At 42.8% G+C, this 12,652-nt stretch overlaps 1 protein-coding gene across 2 annotated transcripts in view; it reads right to left on the minus strand.

Moving 5' to 3' along the window:
* The window catches only part of LLGL2 (LLGL scribble cell polarity complex component 2), a 69,054-nt gene that overhangs the window by 43,079 nt on the left and 13,323 nt on the right, over positions 1–12,652 (minus strand). For both annotated transcript variants that reach the window (XM_075903671.1, XM_075903670.1), the window contains exon 2: positions 7,375–7,480. In XM_075903671.1, the coding sequence (XP_075759786.1) occupies positions 7,375–7,449 (75 nt within the window). In that variant the 5' untranslated portion in view covers positions 7,450–7,480. The remainder of the gene's footprint in view (positions 1–7,374; positions 7,481–12,652) is intronic.

The following is a 12,652-nucleotide window of genomic DNA, read 5'->3' on the forward strand; positions in this document are numbered from 1 at the left end:
CAGAACTTTCTTTCATTCTTAAATTTGACACTTTACAAATGGGCCTTAAAGATGCTAATTACTGTAACCATTTCAAAGATAGCTCCCCACTTATCACCCCGATTAGCCATTCATTGACTCAAATAGCTATTCCTTCCCTCCCTCACGTCACCCCACCTTCTGTACTAAATCTGATTTGTCAGTTTTAGACCGTGTTCACTCTTTTCAATGTATTCCTTTGGCATATATGGTCATGCCAATTCTCTTCCAGAATGTGATCTGAGGAAGTGATTCTGGCCCATGAAAGCTCATCACTATTAAACCATCTGGTTAGTCTTTAAAGCGCTACATAGTCTGATCTTTCTAAAACAAAAGGAAAAACACGGCTACCTCTCTATTGCACCATTAAGTAATGAGTTCATCTAAACAGCAGTGACAAGCTTTGTTGTCTTTGTTCCCAAGAAACAAAACTATTATGATTCTATCAGCACATTCTCTGTTCAGTTTCTAAATATGACCCATTTAACAGGGCTCAATGCCCACTGGCAAAGAAATGGATGGAAGATAGATGCTTGCTACTGATCATAAGAAGAAATGCAGTTCATGTGTCTTCCCCTCCCCCAGCTGTAGATACAAAAATCCTAATGCATTTCAAGGATATGGACTATCCTGCCCATAGCAAGTACAAAACAATTAGCTGCAGTTTAATGAATTTATTTTTACAGCACTGCAGGTGAGCCTGTTGCTTTACAAATACAAGATAAGACACCTGCAATTTAACTGACCATGTTTGAACAAAGGGGAAAATGAACAAAATGAAGTTATTTGAATATGCATCACTGATGACTGAAGCGAGGTGCGCTCTTCACTTCTAGGTTGGTTTGTTTCTAATGTAGGCAGGAAAGCAGGAAGTGCATTATGGCAGGTTTGTTGCTGTGTTTGTCTTTGGCAACTGAGGGTGTAACTGGCATACAGATTTCTCTCCACTGCTCTCTGCAGATTTCTTTTTCCTTGCAAACAGTACAGTGAAGTCAGGACTAAGGCAGCAGCTATTTGGCTGTCTCTATTTTCTCTCATTCATATCTGGCTGATGAAAGCAGCAGTCTGTACTTTAACCTGTTCAGCAGGTGAACTTCTAGTGGGGGAAGGGAGGAGAGTACAATAGAGCCTTTTACAGGAGCATATGAAATTAGAGATTCTCTCAAGTACTGGTGTGACAGCAGTGTTATCCCCTTCTCAAAAAGGGACCTTTTTGTTTCTTTTAGGTGACTGAGAAGGTTTCATTTTCATTTCCCTAAAACTACAAAAACTAATTTCACCGTCAGGGTAAGAATAAGCCTGGAAGCAGCATTTGTGAACAAAGGTGTTTCACATTAACTATATTTGCTGCAAGGAAGAAATCAGGAAACAGCAGACTCAACCCAAAGTAAACCTGAGTGGATTGGGTTCATAGGTATTCTCCTCCTTTCCTTCCCCTGCATTTCTATTCAGACATTTAAGACAAAGCACATTCGAGTGCAACAAACTGCACCTTTGTTAAATATGGCCTTTGAAGACAACAATGAGGCCAGCTGAGTTTTAAATCTGCTTGACATATAGTTTCTTGTTCAGGGAGCTAAAATCAGCCATCCATTACCCCCGTTAGTAAGGGAACTGAGAAGTAGGAAAAATGCAACACACATCTCAGCCATAAATTAAATGGAATGTCCCTGGTTTGGTAAGAAGCCATGGGTGAGGTAATCTTTTCTACTATAACCCAGTTTGGTAACTCAGCTGCAGGACAGGCTGGCTCACCTATGTGTTTTCTATCATCTAATCAGACAATGCCAGTCTGAACATGCTTGGTCTTGCAGGATTTGGACTGAGCCAAACATATCTGATATTACAATAAAAGCAGAATGAACTTTTTTTTAAAAAAAGCAGATTGCCAAGTACACAGCCTTTCACTGAGCTAAAAACAGGGTCATGCTTGGGTTTCCCATTTCTGACAAGTAAATTCTGAAGTACAGACAAGAGCAAGGCAATGAGAGACTAGGTAACAACATGAAGACATAACATACATATGGAGATAAAACATCTCATAGAACTGGAAGGGACCTTGAGAGGTCATCAAGTCCAGTCCTCTGCCCTCACAGCAGGACCAAGTACCATCCCTGACAGATTTACCCCAGATCCCTAAATGGCCCCCTCAAGGATTGAACTCACAACCCTGGGTTTAAGCAGGCCAATGCTCAAACCACTGAGCTATCACTCCCCCCACCCCCATGCTGGACCCAAGATAGGAGACAGCCTTCAAAATGTTCACTTGAGATTTTAAAGAACTGCATCAAGTTAGACAGGAGGCATGTCCTTAAAGAGCCTCATTCATTGCTGACATAAGATGCAACTCCATTGATTTCAATGGAGTTACACCCTCTTAGCCAATTCATTACTTGAGTATGTATGTACAGTGATTTGCTGCCAATTACCATCAGAACGACTGAATTTTATATCGGATATAAAAAAAGAGCAAGAAGAGAGGTCAAAGTGTGACACTTAGATTTGGATTTAAAATGAGAAACATCCCTTCATAGGAAGAGACAGCTAAACTGGGATGGACACAAATGTAACGTTTAAAAAACCCTCTCTTCATAGCGGTACTCATTCATATGGAGACATGCACAAAACTACAGTCCAATAAGCTCACCGATGAAATAGGGCTGTCTGCAAGCAGTCTAGCTGGGGATTGAAAGTATGACTGATGCACTGGGCAGATTTTAAGGGAACAAAAGTCATCCCATAAATGTAGCTTTATTTTAATTGGAGGACAACAGTGCTGTACGTGTGGAGATCCCATAAGCACTGGAAAGGAAAAATCATTTGAGGAATGTGAAGATCATGCTTTCAGGGATCCTACTGTTTCGAATCCCATACACTTACTAAGCCTATTTGCCTGGTTTTTGCATTAGAGGATTCTGGGACAGCTCAACAGCTAAGTTCTGTATAAGGAAATCTCAGAAATGTGTTCAATCCAAACTTTAGGCCTTCCAGTTGATACGCTAATGTCAGTCAGATGGGAAAAGACTGAGGCCAGAATGTTAGGGTATTATATGGGTCACCAAGATTCTGTCTACTCTTCCTATTCGATTTCTCCCTTATGCTAATCAATCAATACTATGTTACTCAACTTTTGATCCACTACACACACATCCCTATGAAGAGAAATTAGACAAACTGAGGAGAACCTTGTGTCCACACGGACAGAACAAGACAAGACAAGACATTGTTCTCTTTTCTTTACCCACTTGAGTGCTCATGCTTATTTTTGCAGTACAAGCCTGCTAAGAGTGGATCAACATAGGGATGTTAAACAGAAGTTAGAAGGCTGATCGAGTAGTCAATAAGGAGGTTCGCCATGGATCTGCTTTTTAAATGTAAGAGCCTGGTGGTTCTTGCTATGTTTATAAAGCAGACCCCAGTGTCTGGGACCCGATGGGAGCTGCGACTGCTCAGCCCTGGCTTGTACCATTTGCCCCGCTGCATCTCTACCGCCCCTGCCCCCCCATGGAGATGATGCTGGGGGGAAACTGGCTATTACGACTGCTCCCCATCAGCACCAGCTCCTGCTCCCCTTGCTTGCTGCCTCTGATAGAGGCAGCAAGGGGAGGGAAGCCACTAGTCAAGTAGTGACTCAACTATCCAATAAGCCTAGTCACTCACATCCCTAGATCAACCCAGCAGCAGGAAAGGGTGCTTCCCAGCACTAGTAAACAGATATACTCGAGCTCTACTCAAATTAGTGCACTAAAGACAGCAGTATGACTGAAGCATTAGCCATGTGAATATATCCTCAGGGGTTGGGCAGGATTGTACTCAGACAGGTAGGCCAATGCCACCGAAGCTTTACTACTATGTTTAGCATGTTAGCTCTGGTAGAGCTAGTGCAGGTCTGTGTACCTTCACAGGGAAGCACCCTTCCAGATGCTGGATAGACATAGCCCTAATTGTAGTGACTGCATCAGCACATCCCACTAATTTAAGTGCACTGTGAATGTATATGCATAAAATGGACTCATTTAATCTTTATATAATAAAGTGCAATAAGAAAACTACAGTGGTAATATCCTGTGATTGCCTGTTATATATTACTAGCCCTCACAAGCAACACATTAATACTCAACAAATCTGATTAACAGACATAAAAGATACCACCTGGCTGCACTGATTAGATTCTGTAGACTCCAAGCTGAAATTAGATAAAGAATGAGGGCTGTTACTAGTCTCTTCCCAAACAATGTGTCTGGCATTATACTTGAAACCTTTAAGAATAAATTCAGCAAAGTGCTAAAGAACAGGAACCAACATGTTCACAAACCCCCAACTTCATTCTTGATCTCTTGGCTCCTCAGCCATAACTATTGCCATGTCAAAACGGAGGTCTATCTTTTTGGGACCTTATGAATGTCTCCATTATAGCTGAAGTTTGCTTCTCTGAAGTCCTTTCTGTTCTCTCAACAAGAATGAATGGAATGGGACATAAGATTTAAAGCCATATCTTTTATGGGGGGAACAAAGTGTTAAAAATGACAAAGGATTCTTTGTTAGAAAAGCAAATGGTAGATTTTCCTAGCAATAAGTGTTTCCACTCAATCCCTTGCTAATAATGAAGAGCGTATAAGTCAGCGATAGGTAACCTAGGCTAGTGAGCCGCAGGGATACTAGAATATAACCGATAAGCTGATGCTCATCGGTCTATGGTCTCAGTTTACCTCAGCTTCGTTGTGGTAGGGTAGTGAAACCATCTTGCTGGGGCCAGGTGGGTACGGGCTGCCTGCTTTGCTCCCGAGGAGGAGGCTTTGCTGCTGCAGCAAAGCCTCCCCCGAAGCTGGGCCAGCAGGGGCCAGCAGCTGTGCTCCTGGGGAGGCTTTGCTGCAGGCACTGCAGTAAAAAAAGCTAAGCTTTATTCCACAGACCCCACAGCACAGGTAACTCTAACCTGAAATTTTCAGCACTTACACAGTTACCCTATTACGTGATTTTTAACACCCCTAGTGAACGGTCTGGATGAGCAGCTCTCTCAGTAGGCTGCAAGATTGTCAATAACCAAGATGGTCTCCTGGGATAGTGTCATTTTCCTAATTGCACTTGCCTAACTAGAATGTATGGGGTGTGCCAACTGAACCATTGCAGCACTTTGATTGGATGTAGAGGCCCTCCCTTTGCTCCCTCTTTTCTTAACCAGGCCAAATGGTGCTGTGGGGTCTGTGGAATAAAGCTCCCACAATCAGCACGCACTCACTTCACATGCCCCTATGTCACTATAGGGAGTCACCAGGCCCTGCATCCCCTTCCCCAGTCAGATGTGACTCAGCCAGCAGATATAACAGAAAGTTTATTAGTCAACAGGGACACAGCATAGAAGAGACTTCCCAGCACAGTATCCAGAAGTCATCAGTACAATCCGTTTAGGGGAGAGGGGGCTCACAGCCAAAGGCCCTGACCCCCCTCCCTGTACCCCAAGTCAGTGAGTCTAACCCCTTCCCAGCAGCCCTTCCCAGCCCCGTAGCCATCCTGCCTCTGGCCTTTGTCCTGCTTCCTCCAGCCCCACCTCCGACCTTTATCCTGGACAAAAAGGTGACATCTGGTCACATCCACCCATCCCAGGCTCAGGTCACAGAAAGCATCAGCCATTGTGGCCATGAGGCAGGCTATCACTGAAATTCCTATAAAAAAAATCTAAGTATCAGTGCAATTTAGGGATCTAAGCAATTAGTTGACTGATACATAAAAGCTCTTAATACATTTAAAAGGCAGAGCTGCAGCAGGGTTAACCTCCCTGCTTATCAACTAGTTGATTAGTTGATTAAACTAAATTTAACACCCCTAGTGCAATGCACAGGGACACTGAGGTGCGCACACACGTACACGGGGTTACTACAGGATAGTAGAAATCACATGCAACATAACAAGGAGAATAAAATCTCCACAATCCTCACTTATTCACACCTTGCATTACATGTGTCACGTTAGTAATTTGTGTAGTTTTTTCCTATGGTCAGAAACCAGCAGAATCTGGCAACTGTGTGTGTGTGGGCACAACGGTAAACAAGATGTCTCATGGGCCATACATAGAACCCCAGTGGGCCACAGGTTGTCTGCCACTGCTGTAAGGGATCATTTTTGCTTAAGTACGGTGACTAATTACAAAGACTAAATTATTAAAAGCCAGCATCTTAGAAAAATCATAAGTTTGTAAATATCACATTTTCCTCCGTAGGACTGAACAAATGCCACTGCTAAAGTGAGAAACTTCATAAGAAGCAGAGAAAGAGCTTTAGCCATGAAGGTATGCTAGGCATTTTACAAATAGACAAAAAGACAAGGTTCTTGTCCTGAGTGGTTTACATTACCTAAACAGAACTTTAAGTGCTGGATGGATACCAGTGCATAGGCACTGCTGTTCCAAGTTTTTGGGGAGGTTTCATTCCCTGCAAGCAGGAATGTGCGAATTCAGAGCTGTCAGAACACCACCACAATCACATTTGCCATAAATCTGCCTAAGTAGCCTCCTCCATTTGAATCCCATGCACTCACTTCTGCATTAAAACCAGCTGAGGTATGGTCTGAGAACAGGATTCCTAAAATCTAATAACAGTTCTGATTGAAGCCACTATGGTAGTCTATCAAGTCATAGCATTTCTGTCTCAGTCCTTTCAGAGGTAGGGATGTGAGTGTATAACTGTGTCAACAGGTTCCCACCTCACTTCTGGGGAGCTGCCTCTGATATAGAGGCAGCAGCCCAGGGTGGCAGGTGGGAGCCAGTACAGAAGCTGGTTTAAAATAGGCTGATACAGAGACAGCAGCATGAAGCGGTAGCCAGCTCCTGGAAAGCTAGCTGCTGGTGCGTGTAATTGCTGAGGTCCTCTCCCCCGCCGCCCCCCCCCTCCGTGGTTACACATTTATACAGTTACCTGCATTTTAACATCCCTATTCTGAAGCCACGTTATTGGTACAAAAGGAATATCTACTTTCTTCATAGAGGTATTGAGAACATTTGTAGCACTTTAAAGACACAAAACACTGATGCAAGTGTTAAGTATTAGTCACTGCAGGACTATGGCCACACTGCATTACCTCCTTGCTCCCTCAGAGAAAATGCAGTTCTCAAATGCAGACCTAAAACCAAGAATGTGGTATCTCAAAGCTCAGGAACGGCTATGCACATGTACCAACATGTTTGTAACTGGGGGATTGCAAAAACCAGCTATGATTTACCCAATACACGCAATCCACCACTGTTGTATCTAGCTTTTCCATACATACCTGAATGAACCATCCCCTCCTCTCCGTAACTATTCACAGATTTGCTCTTTCATGCGTGTTTATCTTAAAGCTCACTTGAAGAAACCACCATACCTTATTAAACTGGAAGAGGTCACGCTTGAGCCTCTCTCTGACTGGATCATGTCCTGGTCTCAAAAACCTTCTCATTTTCCTTCTGTAGTCACTTAGCACGAGAAACCTAATTTTAAAAAAAAAGCAAAACCATGTTTAAAATGGGATTTTAGAGTATAAAAACAGAGTTAGCTCCTTGGCCAGGATGAGACCACAGCAACACATGGAGTCAACAGTGACAAGCTCAATACCACTGCAGAACAGTATCCCAGACGGGATTATGCAAACCAGAGCCTCCTATTTTCATGCTGCTCAATTCTAGAAATCCTGTGTGTTTTTAAAAAAGACAATGCAGTTTACACTTTGCCACTTTTTTTTAAATCTCTTCACCTAACCTTGCTCAAGAAAGCTGACAAGATAGAAAGCAAAGGACAGCACAGCAGTCAGATTAAGGGTTAAAGAAACCAACTAAAAAAGAGCCAGAGTTGGTAGAAGCATTGGCTAGTATATCACTTCTTACCCTAGGCAACCCTATGACTACTGGGCTAAGGAAGGGAAAGTAAACATTTTAGGCTGGCTTCATGGGTATAGCTAAGGACCCAGTGTGGCCTGGAATGTAGCTACGTTAATTATTAGCCTGCTTTTGTAAAACATCAAGCTCAATCCTCTACTTATGGGGGAGGGGGAAGAATAGTACACCCGTGCCTCAATCTAGTGCTACAAAACTTCAGACCTAGGGTCTGGAATTTTCCCCAAAAAGGGGTGTGCTCATACATGGAACAAGTTGGGAATTTTCAGTATGATCATTTCCAGAAGATTTAAAATGAGTATCAGGAAAAAGCTTGCAACATTTGATTCAAACCACTGGGCCAGACAGGTAATTTAAAACTTTACCTGCCCACAATGAGCTGGAGAATACAGAAAGCCTTGGCAGCCACTTGGTGTTTCTATTCCCCCACTTGTAAACAAACAAGTAGGAATCCATCTCTGCATTCCTACCAATAAGGAAGTCACCAACCAAAGGCCATAAATAAACCAGTCATTCCTGAAGGGTTTTATTACATCTCCCAGCAAGGCCAGCAGAAGGATCAATTTAAAACTTTAGCAAACTAAAAGTACAAAAAAACTCACAAGATCAGCAAGTTCTGGTGAGCGAGCAGTTCTTTTTTCTGCATGGGGTTAAACTTGGATATCTGACAACATAGAGTCCTGGGTTTGCATCCACACTTGCCACTAGCAATTAGTAGAAACACTGAAGTATCCTATATAGAAAATTGGATTGCATGAAGCACCATTTGGCCTGGTTAAGAAAAGAGGGAGCAAAGGGATGGACAAACTCAGCTATAACTACACTGCAGACAGCTTTCCAATTGTCATTAGAAATTCCTGTATGCTTTCTTCCCTACCCAGTCTGCACTGACAGAGAAGGAGAAGTAAGCCTGAGCTGCTTGGTTTATTTACATGATTGGGGTGGAAACTAAAGCTATCAGAGCCCTAGCAGGTGTGAGGAAATGATGCTCAACTGTCTGAAATATTCCCTGCTGTCAAGATTCTATCAAAATAAAAGGGGAGAGGAGGAGTCAAAAAGCAGGAACACATTTAAAAACCAAAAACAATGAGTAATCTTGTGGCACCTTAGAGACTAAGATTTATATATAGCAATGCTCATGATCAGGGCTCGCCAAGCAGCAGTGAGCCCTGCTCGCCAGCCGCGCGGTTCTACGTTCTGCACCAGCTCTTCCGGGTTGTAATCTACTTGCATGGGTGGGTAGATTACATTTGTCGAGCCCTGCTCATGATATTATATATTTGTTAGTCTAAGGTGCCACAGGACTATTTGTTGTTATTAAAGTTATAGACTAACAATGCTATCCCTTCGACTTAAAAAAACCAAAGTCTCTGCAAGATGATCTGAAAACCTACACCAAATAAGTCTAAGACTAGAGCCTATATAACCCTTTCACCACGTTTGCATAGTTTAATTCAGAGAGAAGAGTCAAGCATCTCAGTACAAGGCTCAGCATCAAGGTGGATAAAAATAGATTTTTTAAAATCGGAATTTTTAAAAAAAAATCAATATTAAATTTCTTAACAGTTACAATTAAATTTCATCACTAAGGGTATGTCTACATACTTGCACCCTCTTTTGAGAGAAGGATGCAAATGAAGACATTCAAAATCGCAAATGAAGCCGGGATTTAAATATCCCACACTTCATTTGCATATTCACTTTATGGCGCTATTTCAAAACAGATGCAGTTTAAATGTGGTTATTTAGAGAGAAAACCTCATCAAAATAACCCTTATTCCTCATACAATGAGGTTTACCAGTTATTTTGAGAGAAGCGTTTTCTCTTGAAATAACCATGTCTTACCAGCATCTGTTATTTTGAAATAGCGCTTTTTTGAAATAGCACCGTAACATGAATATGCAAATGAAGCACAGGATATTTAAATCCCGGCTTCATTTGCAATTTCAAATGTCTTCATTTGCATCCCTCTCAATAGAGGACACAAGTGTAGATATACCCTAAGTGTGTTGCATGTTTGGGTATGTCTACACTGCATTCCTCTTTCAAGAGAGGGATGCAAATGCAGCTCAGTGAAACTGCAAATGATGCGCAGATTTGAATTTCCCGTGCTTCATTTGCATAATCGTGTCCGGGTGCTATTTTGAAATACCCTATTGTAGAAAAAAAGGAAAGCTGTCTAGACGTGATTATGCAAGAAAACCCTTCTTTCGAAGTTACCCTTAAACCTCATTTTATAAGGAGTAAGGGTAATTTCAAAAGAAGAGTTTTCTTGCAAAATAACCGCATCTAGACAGCGTTCCTTTTTTCGAAATAGGGTATTTCGAAATAGTGCCTGGACGGGATTATTCAAATGAAGCATGGGAAATTCAAATCTGCGCTTCATTTGCAATTTTGCTCAGCTGCATTTGCATCCCTTTCTCAAAAGAGGAATGCAGTGTAGACATACCCTTACAGTCTCAAAAATGAATTAATGGTTCTAGTTTGTCCAGTCTAACTACCAGCTCTTGCTTCTTCAAAGTTCTGGGCTTTCAATTTCTGTTTCTCAGCAGATTAAGTAGTAACGTGCAAAAACAGACCTAAGATGGATAGGATTGTTTTTGTTCTTTGCTTATGTGGTGGTGAACCTGGACCATGAACAGCAGAGACATTAGTTAAAACATTGTCTCAAAACAGACACAAAGAAGAAAGGACAGAGGCAGCGTAGAAAGGAACAGTGGAATGGCCTGGAAAGAAAGAGGGAAGAGCTTTCTCTATTACCCCACACTTTTGTCACAGAAAAAATGTCAGGGTCTCTTATGCCCAGAAACCATATCTGGGAACATTCTGAAGTAAAAAGGAAAAACCTGTCAAGTGTAAGCAGTGCAAGAAAATGAGGCAGGACCTAGTTGCAAGAATGAATCATAAGGAAAACTCTTATTGAGAGAAAGTGATGTGGATAAAAATGTGAATATGGCTGAGAGGATCAACTGGCTAGTAACTTAAGTAATTCACTTTGTAATGCACCATTCTTCAAAACTCTCTCTGTCTTTTAGTATAAGTCGTTCCCAAGATGTTTGCTGTGTTGGATGTTTCTAGAAAAAAGTTAAACTAATTACACTTTAATTAAACAAGCCATAAAGATTAGCTAACTAGATTTAGTATCTATCAACCACTATATATCACACTAGCAGGCTGAGCCATGTGCTTGCTACGGTTGCCAACCCCACTCTCCAGCAGCTTATTGGTCACACAGAAGGAAAAACTTTATCTAGAGAGAAACATGCCCCTTATTTTGGACCATCACGGTATTTGTTTTCTCAAAAATCTGAACTCACTGGCACTCCCAAATTAAGTGCACGCTAAGCATAAGCAGTTTTAGTTTTTTGGTAACTTGATTTAAATCAATGATTTTTGGGGATTTAAATTGCAATTTACATCAATTATTTAAATTGCCTTGATTTAAATCAATCCATCCTACTTGGCATTCACATTACACTCCCCATCAATATGTGGCCCAAGTCAGGGAAGTTCACAATCCAACCAGCGAACCAAATTCGGCAACGAATCATGGCCACATGCCAGCTCAGGCACATTGCACATACACTTAGAAGTGAGCAGTAGCAATAGAAGTGACAATCTGCTGTACTATGCAAGGAAAGTATCACGCCCATATTCAGTAACTTTGCCTTAGCCAGATAGGGAGAGTAAAAATGGAAAAGGGTGTGTCCTTGGCAATGGATATCTTGGGCCCATGAAACCAGGAAAACTCACACAGAAACTTCAATTAACTAGTTCAAAGTAACTGGTTTTACGAGTATGGGGAAAGGAGATTTCCATTGGCCAAAAAGACAGCACAGAGTATAGTAAACCAGAAGACTTACTCAGCATTGCCCAGGTCCTTCAGGGCAGGGGCTGGAGGTGTGGGGGGTGCAGGAGTCAGGGCAGGAGGCCAGGGGTGTGGAGGAGTTGGGGTTGGGGGTGAGAAGGGGCTCAGGAGTCCGAGCCAGGGGTTGGGAGAAGAGGCAGCTCAGGGCAGGGGTGGCTGCCAGTTTCTCCCTGGGGGCAACCTGGGACAGGTGGAGGGAACCACACATCCTGTCTGTCGACTTCTCCAAGTCATGAGAGGCCTGCACAGTTTGCCAGCTGGGTTCTTGCCAGGGACTCAGGTGGGCGAGGAGAGGGAGGGGGAAGGCCACACAGGCCAGCCCTGGCCATGTTCCCCAGACCTGGTGGGTGGAGAAGGGGAGGGGGACTGCACAAGCCAGCTATTAACCTGGATGGACAGCCAGCAAGATCCCAGCTGTCCACTCTCTCTGTATCAGAGACAGAAGCGCAGGGCAGGTGTGGGGGGAGCTGACAGGGAGGGGGGGGGGGGGGAAGAGAACACACAACTGGTAGTAGTCAGCTTAAAAAAAAGACAGCTCCCCACATGCACTGGCTCCCAGGGAGGCCCCTTTCTTCCCTTCTCCCCCGCACTGCTGTTCTCTGTATCAGAGACAGAAGTATGAGGGGTGGCAAGCAGAAGCCAATATGTGTGGAAAGCTCACTTAAAAGGTGGCTCCCTGTGTGCACATATGCAACACCTAAATTTTCAGTGTTACACAATTACTTAATTCATTTTAACTTCCCTAATATAGACAAAGGCAACAAGGGAAAGAAAAGAGGGGAATTACAATCTGGATTTCTATATACAATGCTTCTGCAACAATGCACAGACTGACATTCACAAACAACAACAAGCGACATACAATCTCAGCCACGCTGAACACTATGCTATCCGGAGTCTC

The sequence above is a fragment of the Pelodiscus sinensis genome, chromosome 20 (assembly GCF_049634645.1).
Source record: "Pelodiscus sinensis isolate JC-2024 chromosome 20, ASM4963464v1, whole genome shotgun sequence".
Taxonomy (NCBI): Eukaryota; Metazoa; Chordata; order Testudines; family Trionychidae; genus Pelodiscus; species Pelodiscus sinensis.